At 51.4% G+C, this 21,390-nt stretch overlaps 1 protein-coding gene across 1 annotated transcript in view; it reads left to right on the forward strand.

Annotated features, from left to right (window-relative positions):
• Window positions 1–1,597: 1,597 nt before the first annotated feature.
• The window catches only part of LOC125959480 (NADPH oxidase 5-like), a 59,587-nt gene continuing 39,794 nt past the window's right edge, over window positions 1,598–21,390 (forward strand). Inside the window, exons 1-2 of the mRNA XM_049692303.1 lie at window positions 1,598–1,773; window positions 2,008–2,329. Of these exons, the coding sequence (XP_049548260.1) occupies window positions 1,598–1,773; window positions 2,008–2,329 (498 nt within the window). The remainder of the gene's footprint in view (window positions 1,774–2,007; window positions 2,330–21,390) is intronic.

The raw sequence follows: 21,390 nt of genomic DNA on the forward strand, positions 1-21,390 counted from the left end.
CGTGCGTTAGTGAAGCGAATATAAACATGGCTTAGCGAACGCGCGCGCACACGACGGCTCTTGAAAAAAAATCAAGGGATTTAATAAGCAGGTGGCCATCGACGGCGCGCATGAGGCTCCAATAAGAACATAATTGGATCCAATTTATAATTATCACTTACACTGACTCTAATCCCTTCTCCCGGGAGAGGTACACGGCGAACGGCGGCCGGATAGGGGGGGCGGAGTGTGATATAATTATGCAAACGGAACAAACAAAAAATCGCCTTTCGGATTCATCGCCGTGGCAGTGGCCATTGCGTGTCGCTTTTTAACGAGATCAAATATGCTCGAGGATGCTCGAGCTGTGGTTTGTAGAGGGATTTTAGAAAGTTACAAACGGTGCTAAGCCTTAGCAAGAGCTAGATTTGCAACAGTCCGCCTAACACTCTGACATTGCAGTCTTCTCGTTATTGAATTCCAAATATTCTTTTTGCAATACTGTGACTCCTTTCAACTGTAGTTTAACTCTCAAACATTGCACTGAACCAACGCTGAAGCAGACTTCCAAACACGCAGCATCGACAGAGCTCTGCGCCGATCGAGGGATCGTAAAATAAAAGCAACAGTTCGGGTGAACTTTGGCCAAAAACCACACCAACCCTTCGTACTCGCGAACAACTCGTCTGCTTGGTGAACGCACGTTCGTGGTCTGCTCCACCAACAACGACGACGACGACGACGACGGACGAATCGCAGACACTCAATCGCACGATCGTGTCGATCGCCGCCGTCGTCGCCGTCGCCGCAGATGAAGAAGCGAAAACGAGACCAAAAGAAGTTGGACTCCACCGCCGCGGCAGCAGCAGCAACAGCAGCACGCTGCACGGTTCATGCGCAACACGCAACACGCACCACCAGCAGCGGCACGAACCGCAGGTGTGCGCGCGCGCGCGTCTTCGGACTCCCGCCTGAGTGCCGCTCGATGTCACAGTTCAGTTTTCAGCTCGAGCCCGGCGGTGCGTTTCGCGGATTTGTTGCGCGCGCGCGTTTCGACCACCCTTCCCTTCGTGTAGGCAAAAAGGAAAAAAAGGAAACCAACTGGTGACCGCTCCGGTCCACTCTTCTTTACCGGACGGACCGACGGAGCGACCCGTGTTAGGGCCAAAAAAGGGTTCGTCGCTTGTTCACGACATCTTCCAGGTATTGATTAATTACGATAGTGCGTGTTAACCCGTGTGTGTGTGTGTGGGCACATTTTCTCATTAAGCTACCAGCAAGGATACGAGTTTCCGTTAACAAAAAAAAAAACGGACCAGTTTGAGGTTCGTCGCTTGCACCTTGCCAGTTGAAGTCTTTTGTTTCATTTCGTTAAAGCTGCTCGTTTTTAGTAATTTTTTCCCCCTTTTTGCAATAAACAACGAGCAGAGAGTGTGAAAACGAGTAAAAGTGACCATCACGGAGGCACTGTGGTGTGTGCAAAGTGTTTTTTTTTTTGTCCACTTTTTTCCCCCAATTTCGCGTTTAATGATCAGCCGCTCCGAACAAACTGTCGGAGTGTTTGTGTGAGTGTTGTTCGAGAACCAAACGTGAAAAGAATAGTTCGCACTGACCGAGAATGGAAGGCTCTACAGCGCGTCCCCCCGCCGACCAGCTGCTGGCCAGCAGCAGCAGCAGCAGTAGTGAAACCGAAAGTGATCCGATGGCGGCTGCAGCCAGCTCGCGCACCCCATCACCACTGCCCGGCCAGAAGCAACCGAAGAAAGTGTCCTTTTCCGACGAGCTACCCCAAACGTCCGTCGGAACAAAATGTTTCCCCGAAAACGAAAGTGAAAGTGGCCGCGCGCTGGAGGAAAATCCGTTCGTGTTCGTTCTGCGCCAGAACAACAGCTACCTGGACCATCTGCATGGTTCTGGTTCTGGTGGTGGTGGTAGTGCTGATCACGTTGATGGTGGCGGTGGCGGTGGTGGTAGCAATGTGCCCATCTTCCCGAACCAACGGCGTGCGTCACTCCACTCGAACGAAAGTGAAATCACTTCCAGCACGGCGACACCGGGCAGCAGCTCACCGACGGACGAGTCACCACCGCTGCCACTGTCGCTGCCACTGCAGCATCCCCGTGACCCAAATCCATTTGACCCGATTGCGGCCGGGCTGGTAAACGGGCTGGGTGGAACCGTCGCGATCCCAGGCACCCCAGCGACCGAACCACGGAAACCGTCGGTCAGCGCGATGGAGCTGGAGGTGCGTCGTGATAAGCGACGCTGGCTGCTGATCTCCGAGCTGAGTGCAATCCTCGGCGAGGACAAGCACTCGATCGATGGTTTCAAGCGCATCTTCCGTGAGCAGGTGAGTAGAAGTAGGAAGAGGAGGGGGTGCAACAAGGGGGGGGGGTGCTCGGTGGACGTCGTTTATCGTCGCATCCCCCTACGTCGGGGGTGATTACGCAATCGATCCCATCGATCCGACACGATCACGCCCGTTATTATCTGGCCGCAGTGTTTGTGTGTGATGTGCGCGTGCGCACGACCGTGTGTGTGTGTGTGCGTAGCTTTCGCAAAGCGGATGACCCTTGATGACATGATGGAACAGCCGCGCGGGGAGGGAGTGCAGCAAAGTGCAGAAGGTGATGCGCAGAGATGATCGAGAGGACCGAAGGTGATGATGCATCTTCGTCCGGCCATTCCGGCTTTGTTCGCGCTTGTGTTCGATCGACCATCGACCGTTGCGCCGACGTGTTGAAAGAATGTCCAAGTGATGTTTACAACCAACCAATACCAATGACAAACCACTGCTGTCTGCGTCTGCGTCTCGTGTGGAGTGATAAATGTTTTCATTATTTAAAGTGATTTCTTCAAATTACTTCACACCCTGTGCCAACATTCGTGCATCGTACATCGTATCGTGCACCAAACAGCCCTGTGTGTGTGTGTGTGTGTGTTTCCTCCGCACAATAGAGAACCCAGGGTCCCTGGGCCGCTCATTATGTGTCCGCGAAAAGCGCGACCAAATGCAGAAATATGCGGCCATTTCCATATTGCGCGCGGCATGCAAAAATGCAATTCGTTTGCTCACAGCTCGCGTGCACGTGTGCACGTGTGTGAGTGTGTGTGTTCGAGGGGTGCGTGCATCCGTTCCGTCGGTTTGTACGCTTGCGCTTTCATCGTGCACCCAGCACCGATGCAACTAACTGACCTTCTCGTGCTGCACCGATCGAACATTCCGAGTCTGAGGTCTGAGGTGGGTGAGACATGCAAACACGAGACTCATCTCATCTGCACAATTTGACGATGTGTGTCGATGCACGGGCTGCCCGGGCATGGGCTCGAGCCATCTCGAACCGTTTGCGCAGTGTCTGGTGTGCATCATTTTGACGTCTGCAACCTCCGGGCGCACTCTCGGTGGGCATTACGTCCATAAATTGTGATTGAACGTTGCTTTGGAATGGCTGGAATGGCTGTTTCCCATCCACCACCATCGCCGTCAAGTGATGATACTTCATTTGATTAAGTTGTGGCCTCCTTCCACTGATGCACCCACTGTGCTCGGAGTGTCGCTGCTGTATGCATGCAGATCGTGTGTTTGCTGTGTGCCTAGCTTGTCGGTGATGGCGGCGATTTAGCGAGACAGAAGCACATTTTACGATCACTTAGTGTCTATTGCGGATGAGATTTGTCTTTATATTGACATCGAATTGCAATTGCATCGACATCAACATTAAATACGATTGCCGTTAAAGAGAAGCAGCAGATCAATCAACGCTCAGTTACAACCTTTCTTTGATCGTGGATCAAAACATGTAATGATGGACGTTGATCATCTGATACCTTCCTTCTTGTTTTGCATTCCTGCTGCCTTTCCCGATAGCAGACGGGAGCGAAAGCGATCCCCTTTTTTCTGCCTCCTGCGAATACCGGGAAAGGAAAGAAACAACAAATCGATCCCCTTTCCTCTCATCTTCCACAATGCGCGGGGCAATGCTCATGTGTCACCGCAACACTTCGCCAAATGTTGTAAATGAATGAGCACATTAAAGGGCATTGCTGGCGTTCGCGTCGTGGCTTCCAACGAGCGCCAATCCAAGGGTCGGTTTCGTTTGGGTCTTTTCGTTTTCCCGAACAAAACATCCAACGGCGCCGATCGGTGATCGGTGCCTTGGTCCACCTGGTGGCCCAACCACCAGCCGTACACATCATTAATCTTTCCGCGTGCGGCTCGAATTTCATCGCACCCACCCTTGGGCGCGTTGTGGTTGTTGTTGTTGCGGTTGTCGCCGCCAAGCAAAAACAAGAGCAAAACGAAAGCCACCACCAAGTGACAGCGAGCGAGTCATAAGCGGAATGATACGCGAACCGCGAACCGGGAACCGGGTGTTTCGCTCCTGGGTCCCAGGAGGGAGCACAAAGAAAACCGAACAAAAGGTTGGTGCCGGGTAGGTCCTGTGGTCCCATACGGTGCTCTGGACACTTGTTGTCGAAATTGTTTTTCATTCTCGTCTGCACGATCACGTCACAACACATAACCGCGCGGACCCGGACCCGGTGGACCAAGCACCCAAAACACAGCCGATGACAAATTGATGAGCGGCCACGGAACGGAATGAGAGGAAGGGCCCCTTCCCTGCTTCTCAAATCCCTCTCTCGAGCGCTCTCGCAATCAACGGAAATGTTTCGCGTGCGCATTTCTTTTTTTTTCTGTGCAAAGAAAATTTTGTCATTTTCATTTGTCACTCACCCGAGGTCCCGAGGCATGCCTCGCCGGTGGTGGGAAGGTTGCTGGAAACGGGGGGTTGATTTTATTTATAAGGTGTCATTTCATCGAACACAACGTCCAACGTCATAGCGCCGGGCGTGCGCGCTTTGTTCTTTATGCCTTTTGGGTGCCACCACCCCTCTCCCCCTCCCCGCTGGCCCGACGGGTGGTATTTTGATTGCTTCACTGACCGTGATGCCCAAAAGTGGATGCCAGAAAGGACGAATCAATTTGTCAACCATTGTCCTCGGTGCCCAACGGTACGGAATTCTCCTCTTTTCTCTCTTTCTTTCTCTCTCTCTCTCTCTCTCTCTCTCTCTCTCTCTCTTTCTCTTCCTCTGGCCACAGCGCTATATTTCAATTAACGATGCAGCTTTTCAATATTAATATCGCAACAACGATCGCAACAATTTTGCCAAACTTCGTCGTGATCGTCATCGCGTTTGACAGTTGAGTGAAGGAGAAAACAAGAACGAAATCAGGAGAGATCTTTCTAAACCAAGAACTAGAAGAGCAATAGAGGCACACAATTTAACGAATACAATCATGATGTATGCTAGTGCACGTTGATCTTGGTGTTGATTCTCCTCCACGAAGCAGATCTACTCCAAAGCAAACAAACAAACAAACAGACAGACAATTCGGTTTAAGATTTTCCAATCTACCAGCACCGAATCCAAATAAACAAAAGACTCCAACGAGTGGTCAGGGATTGCGCCGCGTTGGTAATAAATTCGCCTGTCTCGGTAATGGTGCGACTGTTGCTGCTGCTGCTGCTGCTGCTTCATCGACAACATCGTCACAGCCAGAGTTGATTGGCGCGATAGCCATATCGGTGATGAGTGATCTAGTTCTTACCACCACCCCTCTCTGCCCAGGTCCATTCTCATGTGCCCAGCACGCCAGCCAGCCAGCCAACCAGCTCTGGCTAGTCTGCGGAGTCCGTTCGTTCCGATTCCGGATCGGAGGAAAACATGCTGGTCGGAGGGCGAGAAATCAATAAATCATTCGCGTCGCTTCGAACGCTCTTCCTTGTTTCGCATCTAGAAACGGTGTCCCTCCCCCCCTTCCCAGTGGGAGGGAAGAGTTCTGCGTGGCCACAACTGCTCCGAAAATGCTGCAAATGGACCAACGGCCACAGCGTGAAGGGGAAATCCGACGGCCTGGGGGAAGAGTGATCTCATTCGAGCACTCCACCAGGTCCCGATGGAGTTCCATTCCGGCTTTCCGGGGTGGTGTGTGAGGGTGCTCCGGCTCACTCCAGCCGCACGACCACTCTCCGGCGTTGATCAGGTCTTGGCCAGTCGGTCGGTCGGTCGGAGTCGTGCCATCGGTTTTGCTCTCTCCCCATATTTATATATATGGTCTAATTGAGCATAAACAACATCATAAATAATAAAAACGGTTCAATGGACCGACCGACCGACCGACCGACCGACGGACCCATGCGCCGTGGCCATTAAAATATATTACATTTCAACAAATTAAGAAGTGTATCACAGCCACGGGTTGAGGGGGGTAGGGGGGAGGAATCGTGCGCCGGGAATCGGTGACCATGGACCGGTGATCATCATGCGCCCGCCGCCAATGATGGTCCCTGGCAAATGGCGCAGCCGACGCGAATGCGTGAAGAGAACATTTTGTTTTTCTTTTTTTCTGTTGTTGTTGCTGTTGTTGTTGTTGTACGGGATCCCTTTCTCCCTCTCTGGGTCTGAGACTGAGACCAACGCACTTGATCAGCGGTTCGAGCGATGACAGGACGGCTGCTGTGGATGCTGCTGTGGATGCTGCTGCTGCTTCTCCGTGTCAGTTTCGGGTTCGGAAACGTGGCTCGCGGAACGCAAACGATGAATGGACTCCGGCGGCCCATGATGACAAGCGGTGGCCCGGTCGAGACGAGATGGCCCCGTGCGTCGGCCAAGTACTAGTGTCGGCCAAGAGATTAAATAACTTTTTCGCGCGCTCAACGTTTGCGTGCGCCTGCAAGGACCGAGAGATGAGAAGAAGATTCCTCCTGAAAGGATGAGGGGTTGCTGCGAGGCGAGACGTAAGTTATTGCCGTGCCGTGCCGTGTGCCCGACGAGCGTACACACGACCGGACGTAATTTTCGTGATGTTTTACAGGCGGTTAACAATAATTCAAACAACGCGTAACCTGTCGCCAGACGGACTCCAACTCCAGGCTCCAGGGAGATTATGTTTCGCGAAAAAAAACCTGTTTGTCAATTACTTAGTGGCGTATTCATCATCGTCCGGATTCGCGACACAGACACACGCACACACACAGCGCACTGGCAGTAAAAGGGATGGCAAGCGTTGAAGAAGCCGCTGGCGATGCTGGCATCAATGGAACTGAGGGGGGATTGTCGGCTACCCCTCTCCAAATAACTGAAGCAAGTGAAGTCCGTTTTCCGGCGTCCCGCAATTCGAATTGACGCACCGAAGTGTCCGATCTTATTACGCTCCATTATGGATTAGGGTTAAAAGCATTCATTAATAATACTCCTCTCTATCTCTCTCGGTGCGAGGGGGTCACACACAACAGAATACAAGCCATAGTACTCCTTCCCCCCAGTCTTCCTCCTCTTCCTGTTGTTCCTCTTTAGCCTTTCACAAACGAAACGCGGTGTTTTTTTTACTGCCGCCGAATAAATCGTCTCCAAATTTTATGCCGCAATAAAGAACGCTCGCAGCACTCAGCGCGAGAGAATATCGCACACGCGGCGACCGGTTTTGACCCCGGGAGTTCGAAGGTTCGAAGGCTTACGTTCTGCCCAAAAATGTCGAAAAAAAACCCCATCTGCGAGGACACACTTCCCGGGCTTATGTCTCGCTTAATGAATTCGACACGCGGAACGCGGGATGAAGATAAGCGATGTGCCGACGGCGTTTACGAGCCGCCGAAAATGTATATATGCATGGATCACACCGGTCGTCCGTCGTGTAAACCTACCGTTTTGTGTAGCCGATTCCGCGATTCCGCGATTCCCTCCCGATACTGCGCGTGTGATATTCTCGGTTGCCTGTGTGTGTGTGTGTGTGTATGTGTGTATGTCGAACCGTTTTACGACGCTGGCTAAGCTGACGATCGAGCTGCAGGCCAATTCCGAAACAAAAAAAAACATCGCATCTAATTTATGTGCGATGTTGATTCATAAATTTGTCACGGTTCCCGCACTCGCTTTGGCGCAATCCGTTTTTTTTTTTTTTGGAGTTATCCAGCTGCAGCTACAGTAGATGGCTTTTTGGTGGATTACATTTTACTGAAACAAAACCCTTCGATTGCAGCGATTGCGACCGTCGCATAAATATCGCGACGATCGCAACGACGCCACCGACTGTTGCATGAACTGCCCGGCGATCGTCGCGCAACATCGAAACACGACGACAACGAAGCGAGACGCAGCAGAGAGAAAAGACGCGAAGATCACGCGAGTAGCAGACCGTTATTTGGCTTCTGCGCGCACCTTCTTATCGTTTGCAACACAATTTGATTAGAAACTTGCTAAAATGCTGCTACCAGCCTTTTGTTTCGATCGCCACCTGTTTTTTGGTGTTTGGTGGCGAGCTGCGGAAGGAGTGAACGGCGGGAGGAGCGCCGGGGAGACGACATTATTTGCCCTGCAGCTACTACCGAACACGAACTCGTCCGTGGCCGCAGCCACGGTGATCCACATTCGGTTTCAGACCCTGAAACCTCGCTCTCCACGCACTATTGCTGTCCAACCGAGTTTCAGCAACATTTCAAACCCAACAACCCAGCGCCGGGTCCGGAGTGGCCGTCCTCCAACTGAAGCCCCACCAGCCGGCCATCGCAGTGGTGGCGTCAGATTTATGTATGTATGTGTGTGTATGTGTGCGTGTGTGTGTATATCTGATATAAATTTAATTAGTTTTTCATCCCACTCCGCAAACACCTTTTCGGCATCTACCGCTTAGCCAGTCAGCGGTCCCAGAAAACACTCCAACACTCTCGGGTGTGTTGTGTTACCCCTTGTCTAGCCCAAGGTTACGCGCGGCCCCGGCTACAACCTCCTCCAAGCTCGGGAAGATTGGTAGAAGACGATAAAGAAGTCCACAGTCCAAGGGGCCGGAGACAGTCGGTGGAAAAATTAATTAAAAAACATGTTCGATTCAATCGCCAGAGAGCGCCATCGAGAGAGAAACAGAGAGAGAGAGAGAGGGGTGTGCATAACATGGCCAAGCCTCTGCTTGAACCCCTCACGTTGTGCGCATCTGCGGGATATTGATTTCGAGCATGGCAGCCGCAGACCGGCCGAGTGGTCCTGAATTTCGGTTTTCCGTTTCCGTCGTGGTCTTACTGTCGATCGCAGACATCAGCACAATGCTTGCTCACCACACACACACAGACGCGTGTACATATCACACCTTCGAGCACGATAATGACCCAATGGGCAAGAGGCGGCCGGTCGATGGGCGAACCTCCGCTGCCAATCAAAGGCAATTTTCACGTCTAATTTACGAGCCCGAAATGCAAATTCCCTGCGCTTTCTCGTAATTGGCTCCACCTGCTGTGTCTGTGGCTGGCTGGCTGGCTGGCTGGCCAGAGCCGGGTAGTGGGGGTGCACGGGGCGGACAGACCAGCGAGCGAGCGGCGCACAACACCACACTTGCTGCTGGTGTGACAGGACGAGGTCGCTTGAAGGTGACATAAACTCGTCGTCTCGCAAATCTGCATGCAAACTATAAATATATATATACATACTTATGTGCGGCCAGAGCCTTTTCGGTGAGACCACTGCCAGACCTCTTGACGCGCGCTCGTATATACACACACACACACACGCGGAGGGGTGCCTTACGGTACTCCTTTCGAGTGCAACACTTTCAAGATGTGACGATCACGATGGCGGAGGAACCGCTTTTCTCACCACAGTATACTTGCTGCTGCCGATGCCAGTTGCCTCATCATCCAACGCCGCCTTGTGAGATAGACCCATTGGCGGGGCGTAATTTATTCGAGGGTTAATAAGCTGCGACTAATAATCGATAAAAATCGCCAATCGATAATATCCGCAGCGCAGCAACAGCAACAACTCCAACCCGACACTATCGATCGCTGGCGTCGCGGCACGCCACATAGCACTCCAGTGATCGAACCGGAGCCGAAGCCGGCCGTTGGGCCGGAGAAAAGTGGAATCTTGAGCCACTTGAGCAACGCAGCAACTCCGGACACAACCGGACGGGAACCATTCATGGGTCCTAATAATACGCGAGCAAACCGTTGTTGTTATTGTTGTTGTTGTTGCGTCTGCCAGCTCCATCTCTGCACCCCTTCTACAGCCAGCAGCCATCCCCAATTCCCTCTCCAGTATCGGAATCGGAATCAACGATCGAACGATCGATCGCGATCTTCTCATGCGTTCGAGGCCACGAGCTACAAACCTAGAGCAAGCTGCATGAGCACACACACACACACACACCATTCTCGCAGTCGCAAAATGTTTGCTGCCTCGCGCGCCATCAGATATTGAGTGCAAGATAAACTTATTGAATTTATTAGTTGCTGCCTTCCCCCCGGAGTCGACGTAAGAAGAGAAAAAATGGTCCCCGGGGGAGGAGGTTCGCTTTCGGAGGTACTTCATTTTCTGATTATGCTGCTGCATGCCGGGGAAAGGGGGGTGAGCACACCTGTGTAGCACCAGACCGAAGGTCTACGACCTTGTTGACTTTGGCGCGAGGGAACGTCTGCCGGACCTAGCGGACGTTTAACGGCAGGTCGCAGCAAGCGCTCCAGCAACCCTTTGTTTCGCCTCTCATCATCATCTTCAAACGGCCAGAAGGACACTTGACGGACCGCGGAGTGCTTCTTCTTTCGCTCAAGTGGCAGACGGCCGAAGGTGACTCGCCAGCTACGTTATATATATAATTCTCCCTATACTAGGGACTTCCCCTTGTATTCGGTCCTAAGGCAATTGCTTCAAATCGAATATTTGGCTCGCGTGCTCAACTGCTCGATGAAACAGAAACGACTCCCTGACGTGGCGAAACTGACGAACAACGTCCCAAAATCCTCTTGACACAATTGAGAAAGGTCGAGGAAAGTTCACCGTCGCAGGTGTCGCATACGCCATTTGTTTATCGAGCTAGCCATGGACCAATGATCGATTCGCGAACTTACGCACGCACGGCCCTAGTACCGATCGGGACCGCAAATATTTGATCGAACGCCTGAGGAAGGCCAAAACCAAAAAGTCAACCGGTACACAATACACCGGAGCGGAGACCATAGACACAAATCCGTTGAAACGCTTGCGGATTTGATCATCACATACCGGTGTCCGGTGATCCCGGTAGCTGTCAGCGAACGAGCATTAGACAACCCCCGAACTGGTTCGCGATACACACACGCATACGCACACCAGACACATTCCATTTTACGTTTCGCGTTCGCACATTGGTTAACAGCTCAACACGCTGGCTGGGCTACTAACGCATTCGTTTATTGCTTTCACAAGGTGCTGGAAGCCGACTTTTTGGGCGCTAATTTTGTCGCTAACCGATCGCCGATATAAAATACTCCATTAGTGAAAACACGGGAGCACAACAGCACAACAACGGGTGTGCGAAATCGCGAGTGTCAAATGAACGAACGAATGGACATCATCATAAAATTCTAATTAGACCAACACACAGAAGAAGTTCAGCGTTCAGCGAGACGCCACGGAACGTGTAGATGGATCGCGCGACCGTCGCGTTAAATGACATCCACTTCCAGGGCACACAGACACACATACACGATACCACGAACCACGGTTTTCCACAGATTCCACCATCGGTTGTCCATCAGCAGGTGGCGGCAGCAGGTGATCATGGCAATCATGGGTTTCCGCCGTAGCAGTTATCGATCATGTCAAGTCAACACGCTAGTCCATTCTCTCCCGGGGTATTTGGTTTTACACTCCACGAAAAAAGCTACGGCATACCATGAATCGTTTCCCACCACACACCACTCGTTAATTAACAAAATGTTAGGAATACCAAAACTCGTCAGCTCGCCACAACTGGACTGAGGTCTGGAGTCGAGAGAGAGAAAGATATTCCAAAACCCGAAATTCAAAACATGCGTTCCATAGCTCCCGGCATATCCTGTTGTTGCCACGATCGAAAAACCGGTGGCTAACGGTCCCCGCTCTGAATGTCGACGAAAGCCTGTGGAGCTGTCAAAAAAGGGCAGCCGCGACGGCGGGAGCGAAATGAGAAACGGAACGACAGGTTCCATCAGGGCGACGATCGCCTTCTGTTCCCGCTGGGCCATCTAGATCAAACAAACACACACTCACACACGCTCGCACGCACTCTGATGCTCTCTTTCTGTCCACCACTACCGTCTGCCGCCTGGTGACTAATACGACAGTAAAAGGTAGGCTTTACTGTCACTATCCTAACCCGTTCCGCGTGTCTTGTTGTTTGTTGTTTTCGACGTCCTGGATTCACATTTATTGTGGCTCCCTCAACCAGACGATGACCTGTTGTCTGGTCGATTCAATTCCCACAAACGGCGGTCCAGCTTTGCTTTACGACAGATTCCCCGGGCCGGATTTGGATTATCAAAATCAGTTCGCTGTCACCAATTCCGATCAAACGAAAAGGGAAATAGACACACACGCACACACGCACCCACAGAGCGTGTTGTGTTGACTAACGAGCTGTCGATCAGTGGTTCATAATATTCCCTCTTCACCACCTCTAGTGCCTTCCTCATGTGGTGACGTCTGTTCACCTTGACTCCGGGACCTCACAATTATGAGCCCTAATCGTCCTATTACGCGTGCATTCTAGGCAACGTTGGCATAAGCTGGGAGGTGTACTGGGGTAGTTGTGGTGGTCTTCCCACACGTGAATGGCGACCTCATCTCCTGGCGTGCCCGGTATGCAGTTCGGCCTGACGTTAAATGTCAAAATCGTTACACCTTCTGGCACACACACACTAGAGACGGGGCGACAGAATCATAACGTTAGGGGCGGATTGTTTCATGCTGCTGTTGCTGTTGCTGCCCACCGCGCCCTGTCACGGCCGATTAACACCCTCTCCACCCACCAACCACCCTCACTAGCTGCCACTCGTTCCTCGAATGACGATGATTTCGCACGGCATTACCTTGACAGCGCATAAAGCGCCCGGCTCTGCACTGCTCAGCTCAGCCGCCTGCTGCATGAATGTATGAAATTTGTTGGCAAGTGTTTTGAAGTGCGCTGTCTGTTTTGCCTGTCGAATAGCGCTAAGCCAACCCCCTCCCGGGGGAGGAGGCTGCACTACTGCGCTACTGACCACGCCAGTCGCCATACATAATGCATGGCAACACCGGCGGGCCCCCTTCTAATGTTTTCTGCACGAAGCGACCGACGGCTCTCCAGATTGCAGCTTCGATCGGTCCGAAAGGGGGGGCTTTTGCACCGATACACCACCACCACCAGCACAGGATGCCAGAGTCCCGAGATATCGTGAGGGTCACCACCACCACCACCACCACCACCACCGTCACCGGTTCATCCGGTTTGCGCAAGAAGCGAAAGGTATCGCCGGGCGGACGGAACTCCGATCCGATCCGATCCGATTCGATCCGATCGCGCCTAATTAGTGTCAACCCGTAACCGTCAAGCTAATGAAATGGTAAACTGACATTCGCGATATCGCGTTCCGAACCCACAAACACAAGACAGTCCCCCGCGCAGTCTCGGCTAGTGCATGTCTGCGAGTCGGAGTCTGCCCGGAGTCGGTTAAATTTATGCTGCAGATCGATGCGCACCACCGCTAAAGGTGCCCGTTCCCATTGGGTGTGGGATTGGGCGATGCATACCGTGGGACTGCTTCTTTGTGTGCTTCTTTTTTCCCCTTTCCCTTCACCCTCCCGCGTTTTGTGGTGTGGTGGCAAATCTGATCACAATCTGATCAAAATCCATAAATCTTCCACCCGAGAGTGGCTTTCGGCACCGCGAAAGCGGTCGGTGGTGGTTTCGGGTTTCAGCCGCGCGCAGCTCGCAGCCAGCTGTGATGAGCAACCCCCGAGATCGTGAAGGGAGGTTCGTCATAAAGTTGATAGCGGCAACGAAACAGATGGACCATTCGTTTGTTGCCTGGATGCTATTAGCAAGGGGGCAGCATTATGGGGAATGGGGTGAAGAATTCGCCTTCAACGCACATCACATCGCTTCCTTTTCACACAACAGCAAAAAACAACACTCTCCTTGGAATGCTAAAAACTAAAGAGAGTTCCACCGATTGAATTATGACTGTTGGCAGCATAAATCATGTTGATTTATCGTTGCTCCCAATCCTGCTGCTGCTGCTGCTGCTGCTGCTGTTGCTGCTTGCTTCAGTTTGCAGCAAGCGATGCCGAAATTTCCTTTCACCGAATCCTTGGGGCGGCCAATCCAAATGATATCAAACTGGTATGGGCGTTAGATTCCGAGTTTTTTTTTTGTCCCTTTGTGAGAAACTTATAAACCATCCAAACAGTAATAGAGATAGAGACCGGGACACCGGCTGAACATGGACATAAACAGCGCTACATAACTACAAGACAGTTAAACAAGCGGTGAACAAATTACGGACCAGTGTGCGTCCCGTCCTCTCCGCGACAATCCGGCCATGGCTTGTTCCAATCCTCCGCCCAAAAACAAAAAAAACGCGCGTTAATTTGCGTTAATTAAGAAGCAAATGGATGGCCAGCTATCTACGGGCATACCATCTTACACGCACACGCTTTCGTTCTGTACTCCGCTTCGTACACTGCACCGACCACGCTAGATCGCGTCTCTGCCACAGGTTCCTTCTGTCTCTCGAGGCTTATCTCCAGAACAGTTCCAGGCCAGCAAACACCAGGGGATACCAGGTCCACGCCGGAGAACGATTTTTGTGTTTTGCTGCTACCTTCCCTCTGATAAGATAACACGTTATTTGCGATCTCATCCTCATCCAGCCCCTTCCATTCGCCTCTTCGCGCGTGTGTGTGTGTGTGTATTCATCCTTGAATTCCATGGCCTCGTTGTTCATGGCGGCTTCTCCCACTGTGTCTGGCCCACCATTACCGATGCTACATTTGATTAACAAACTCCAAGCATCCCGCAATACCATGGACCCCTTCCCCACCGGCTGTACAATTGCTGGAAAACACAAAAAACTGTAACGCGGTGCAGTTAATTGCATGTTTGGAAATGTTGTTTTATTATTTGTCCTTTCGTGTGTCGCTGTCGGGGACGATCGAGGATCGACCCTACGCCAGTCGCCACTTCTTCTTCTTCTTCTTCTTTCCCTCTTGGTCGGCGTCGTGGGAATGGCGTCGAGGGATCTGGCATCGAACGACTAAACGATCAGACCAGTGCGTTGTCGCGTCGTTGTAAACAGTAAACACATCGAGCGACACGGCGGCGAAAACGAGCCGAAAACCATCACTAAAGTTCGCGTTTTTGATGGCTTTTTCTGCGCCTGTCCGACTAAATGGTCCGAGTTCACTTTCGCTTCACTCGTGCTTCCACTTGCTGGCTGGCTGGCTGGCCGACGACGGCGGAGACCACCGGCGATGTAATTGCCGACCTGGGGCACCAATCGCACTAGGGTTTTTTTTTTTTTTTGGTGGGTGGCCCGCATCACATCGCATCGCACAAAACATCGTTACAATCGTAATGGTCGGAATGGCTTGTTGTTCGACAAGCGAGCAAGCTTTAAATCGGAAGGGCAAGCAACCAGACAGGCGAAGGACCCACCGGAGAATTGAGAATGCAAACATAACTCCGAAATGGGGGTCCCATTAATGTTGGGGTTTTGATGGGCCAATTGGTCACTGCAGGGCTTGAAATGCCATTCCGTTAATGTTGTTGAATCGAGAATCTTTGGGAACTTTCGGTCTAGAGCCATGCTAGAACGCTTGCTTCAGCAAATTCAGACTCATTGGACTGCCTTATGCCACACAAACGCTCGTTTCTTTACCAAATAGTGACCATTTTTTAAAGGTACGTGACAGAAACTTTCCGTTAAGAACTGTCAAAAAAAGAGATAACAAGAAAGTTGCGATCGTAGCCGAGGATGAAGAAGTTGAAAGCAAATTTCTTTCACATACAGACTGCTAGCTAGCACATACAAATTTAACTAGAAATTCGCTATAAAAAAGGTTCAAAATGCGCCACGCACTCACGGCTATGATATTTACAAAACAAAGTTGCTAACGTTGCCACACTCTGAAATAAAATTTCGAATAATGCCAAATGACAGCTCCCACCAATGAAAGTTTCCTACCAGTGTAAGTTGCTACTGTGGTACCAACAAAAAAAAAGTTGCTACCGTGGCCACGCACCTTTAGACAGACATCAGCCAGCCAGCATAGACCTGTTAATGGACTCACCACCGTCCTCTGCCCTGCCACGCTCTTCTCGAAAACTGCGAACCATCCTCGATGCGACTCGATAGTTAACCTTGCTACCGGTTAAGCCCAATTGGCCCAACTTCCTTCTCACCTGGTTAACTTTTTGGGGGCCTCTTAAGTCGCCTGAACTGTCAGTTTGGCAGACCTCCGGCCTCGCCTCGCTACTTAAAGACACAGATCGTCACTCCAACAACAAAGCATTGCTCCATCTTCAGCCCGCGAGCCAGCCAGCTAGCCGGACAGCCGCACTTAGCCGGCTGACGTTGTGGCCACATGTCAGTTTCGCAAAAATCTACCCCAACAACAACAACGCCAACAACACAACACACACCATAAAGCAAAGCCAGCTGCCGGAGCTGCCCAACCTAAATGAGGCAGAAAATTAGTTCAAGTCCTTCTTTCCCCCCTCCCCCGGGGGTTGGCGTGCGTACGCAGCGGTCGCGCTTCCATCCACCGCGTCACCTCCTCCCTCTCCCCCTCTTCCTCTTCCACCGTCAATCGGACGTTTCGTTTCGGCTTTTCGTCGCCCAAGATTAAGAGGTTCAATCAACGCTTCCTTTTAAGGTAGCGCCACTGCTCGCGCACAAACCAATTCCGAAGGCCCTCCCTTCTCGGTCCTCACCCCCCGCTTGGCGTCAGCCCTTGCTCACGGGAACCTGTCGAGCCGGGAAGGTCGGTTGCGGTGGCAGTGGCGGCGGATGCGGTGTGGTTTTCCTTCCCTTCAAACCACTGGCGCTGACGCTGACGCTGACGATGTCGCTGACGCACGCGCACACGCACAGACTCGTTCGCGGATCGCGATCATTGTGAGCGGGATGTTTGACGACTGGAACCAATCGATTGGAGAGCCTCAATATCAACTTCATCATCTAATTTTTGCCAGCTACCTGTGTGCAGGCAGCGCCCTCACTTCACGCTTGTCCTCGCCTCCGGACTGGCCAGAACCGGCGGGGTTAAGCCACAATGAGCTAGTAGATTGCTGCAAGATGCATTGTTGTTCGCCTCGCGCGTGATTTGCATCCAATTCGGTGTCGAGCCTTGGCACACTGGACCGAGAGAGAGTCGCTGGTACTGGTGATGGAGCTGCTATGTTGCGATTAGCTGCGAAGCTGAAATTGATTTTCCTATGCACTTCACTGGCTGCAAACGAGCACCGGTCTCGGCAAGGTCTCGGACCCCAAAAAAGGGGACAATCGATGGAGATGTTGGTTGGCTCTCGATGGATCCGAAATCAGCTTGAGCTCCAGAATGGAAAGCAAGAGGGGTAGTAGTACGCTCTCGGGCACCGAGACCAAACATGCACCACGGCACGATGTTTTGCATGTTCCAGTACTCACGACAGTTCGGTAAGGTCGTAATTGGCGAAAAGGGAGCGCCGGACTCGGATGGTATCTGTCGGAGGGATCAAATATTTAAATCATGCACTCACTGCACAGCGACTCTTGAGCAACGCTTGAACCTGGCTTGTTTTGTCCACTTCGAGATCGTGCTCCAAAGAGAGCACTTGCATCCATCAAATGCCGCCATCGATCAAGCTTAACGAGTAAGAAATGTTCCAAAACTTAGCTGCACCGTACGTTTGTTTAACGAACCAAACACCACCACAACATACATGCAACGTGAAGAAGAGTCGCGTAAAGTAAATTTGTATGCCCCCAGACGGACCCCACATATTTCGTTCATTACGGTCCAAAAAACATCCAATGATCGCGTTCAACTTTTGCAAACACCCCGAACCGAACCTTATCTCAATCTTTTTCCCCCACCGGACGGAATGACCTCGAATCGGTAGAGATGAGGGGACGCACACACACACACACACACACATCCTTGGCCTTACTACGAGCAATTCTGCTAACCCGTTGGCAGGTAAAAACGGTCTCAGGCAATCCCGTACCCTTCGACATCTCTTCGGTGAGGATAATTCTTCCCAAGATGCTCCACAAGAGTTACGGAACCAGGAGGCGGATGGTGAAGGGGGAGCCAGAGCCAGAGTCCAAGATCGCGAACCGATATAATCAACCCAATTTATTTATTACGGCTTTGTCTGGACGTGTCCGGGGCAGCACGAGGGACCGGGGCCGGGACCAGGGCTTTGCGTGACATTCGACATTCCCGGTGGAAAAAAAAACCCCCAGACGACGAGCGAGGAGCAATCCATCTCGACGTTCGTGACCAAACAGAGGAGGAGGACCCTTTGCGATCCTGCGCCAAGCACCGGGCGGAGGAAGTCCCTTTTTGCTCCGGACGCTGATCTCATCGACGATGCCACAACAGCAACAGCAGCAACAGCAGCAGCACTCCGCAGCTAACTCGACGATTCACGTGAGAAACTCAATTTATCCAAAAGCCGACAGCGACAACAGACCACGGCACCACGGCGCACCGGCAATGGCCGCGGCTGCAGAAATGCAAAACAAGCGCACCAAGCGTGCGACCCCAACGTGCAACCGGGGAAGCCAACCGAGTAAAACAAGTAATTTTACGACTCGCGTACTCATGATTTAATGATTATTGGATTTCCGTCGACTTCCTTTCGGAGTTGTTGGCGCAGTGGCGCAGTGGCGCAGCCGGCCATTGCAATCCTCATCGAATCCAGCGGCCCAGTTTAGGGCGGTTGATGATCATCATGTTGATGATGATGAGGTTCGGTTGCAACTCGCTCGAATGCCTGTGAGCCGAGACGAGGTTAGTTTGCTTTCCGTTAAAGCATCCCAATCCACCGTCTTACAGGAGGTTGCAGTAGCCAATCCCTTCGTTGCATGTACGCAGATCTTATTTATACGGAGAATTCACCGTTGTTCCAGAAGCCCACTATCTGGATGCTCCACTCGTGTGGGTATAAATTAAGTTAACTTGCCTTTTTGATGTTCAATTACGATGCTGCCTCTGCTGCTGGATTTACGAAGGAGAATGCTTCAGTTGCTTCCCTCCTTACACCGCGTGCTGTTACTCTGCTTATCCTGTTCTTGCTTGTTTTCACTTTTCGGTACACTGTACTTTATACTGCATTTTTATATCCGATAACCGCGATTGAAGTCAATCGAACTACTTGAAAAACACGAGAGTCTTCTGACTGTTGGTTTGATATTGGGCAATGATTGCTGTGATGTGGTGCTACGTGCTATGCAGCGATACATTTCACTCAAACAACCAGTCCAGAGGACACTCTTGTTATTCGATGGAAGAAAAAAGCTATCGATTATCGAGTATTATGTTTCTCATGCCGACTTCCAATGAAGTATTGATACTTTTACTAAATTATCTCAATACGAAAATACCTCCGCTCTCCATTCCAAACCAATCTCCGAAATACCTTCTTCTGTTTGAGATCCATTAGCATGATTAAAGGGTCAGATAGCTGGCATCCTGGGATCCCCAAAAATCCTTCGAAACAGAAATTCCAACGAGCGAATATCGTAAAAGAACGTCCCAATCAGTGCGAACCACCGAGTAGAAACCGAAGAACGGCACACAAACAACCGAAACAAAACGAGGGGAAACAATCACAACTCGAAATCATGAGCCACGAGGATTGAAAGCTTCTGCAAACGATAATGCCTCGAGGCTGTGACGTGTTAATTTGGCAAAAGGAAGATTGCTGAATCTCAAGACCTCGCGCGCGCCGAAAGTGCATTAAGCCCGCGAGTGGTGGTGTTGGTGTGGAAGAACGCGCAATTAAGATGACAGATAAGTCCAACGTGCGAGTGCGCGTCTTGTTTGATTTGGCAGCGGTAATTCACCACCGACCGACTGTCTGTGGGGCTGTGGAGAGAAGGAAATATTTATATGCCCGTGCTTGTAGTGGTCGTGTAATAACCAGCCCCAAACCGTTTGTCAGTGAAACCCATTCGCCATTTCCGCACGATACCCTAAACCGGCCGCCAGTGTAATGCTCATCGGACATGACGTTCAACATCATGACCCATTATCACGCGATCGCGAACCGTGGTCCTGGTGCCGGGTCGTCACCACCACCACCACCATGAAGGCACCTGTCGTATTCTGGGAGAGGAAGAAAATTATGCCAATACCAGTTTACCACCACCACCACCACCAACCGCCGCCTAACATCGGGCGTCTATGCTTAAGGTGCAACACCTGAGTCGAAGTCGAAGCTACGTTGGAGAGAAACATTTCTTCTTCTTCTTACCGATTGATACCTGACTTATACGGTGGGTTCATCGCTTATCGTAGCGTCGGAATCTTGCTCGTGCGCTCGCTGCGACTACGCTGAAGATGTGACTCCCGACCACCGATGATCGTCGCGAGGCGTCTTTTGATGGTCGCCTCGACTTGGTTCAACCTCAGCTGATGACGACGACGACGACGATCGTCGTCAACCACCGGGGGCTCGTCGATGACCTGTCCCAACCCTCGGTACGCTGCCGACCGGGAGGTGCGTTTGAGCAACGTTCCGGCTAAATTTATCACCGAAACAAAGGCTGAAATGAGCGAAATGTGGCACAAAGCAAGCGGAAAACGAGAAACGAAACGAAAACACGACAATCCACAGCAGCAGCCACAGCCAAAAGGCAAAAAGGTGCGAAAATTAGCACTTGTTCGTTACGCCTGTAGACCAAACGACGACCAACGAGCCTGGCCCGGCCTGGCCCGGCCAGCCGTCTTGGGTCTTGGGATGGACACCTGCGAACCAGCTGAGGGTTGCAGTGACGCGAAGCGAAAATGCACCCAGGGCGACGTTAACCAAACGTTAAATGCCGCATCCTGGCGAGGACTGAGCTGCGCGGTCGCACACACACACACAAACACACGCACACAAACGGCGGGCGATTGATGTGCTAATTTTTTGTTGGCTTCTTCTCCATTTTTTTGCTCGATTGGTCCTCCCAAAAGAAGGGGTTAGTAAATTTATTGCTCGATCAATTTTACCTTCTCCTTTACGCACCAAACCCAAGAAAAAAACTGTCGAGAGAGCCGGTTGTAGCTGCTTCTGCTGCCGGTTGTTGTTGTTGTTGCTTGCTTGCTCGATGGACTACTCAACCAGCGGTACAAATCGGTCGGATACAGAGTGTTCCGGCAATAACAAAACAACAACAACAACAACAACAACAGCAGCAACAACTACAACAACAACAACAACAGCAGCAGCAGCAACAAAAAATCAGCTCTCGGACGCTAATTTATTGGCCGATGGTTCATATTTTAAGCTCATGTTTTACCACGTTTTGGCAGGTTTGATTGCATGATCTATAGAGACCCCTTTTTGTGTGTAGCAAGCAGCAAGACAAATATCACATAAAATCGGGCTAT

The sequence above is a fragment of the Anopheles darlingi genome, chromosome 2, assembly GCF_943734745.1.
Source record: "Anopheles darlingi chromosome 2, idAnoDarlMG_H_01, whole genome shotgun sequence".
Lineage (NCBI taxonomy): Eukaryota > Metazoa > Arthropoda > Insecta > Diptera > Culicidae > Anopheles > Anopheles darlingi.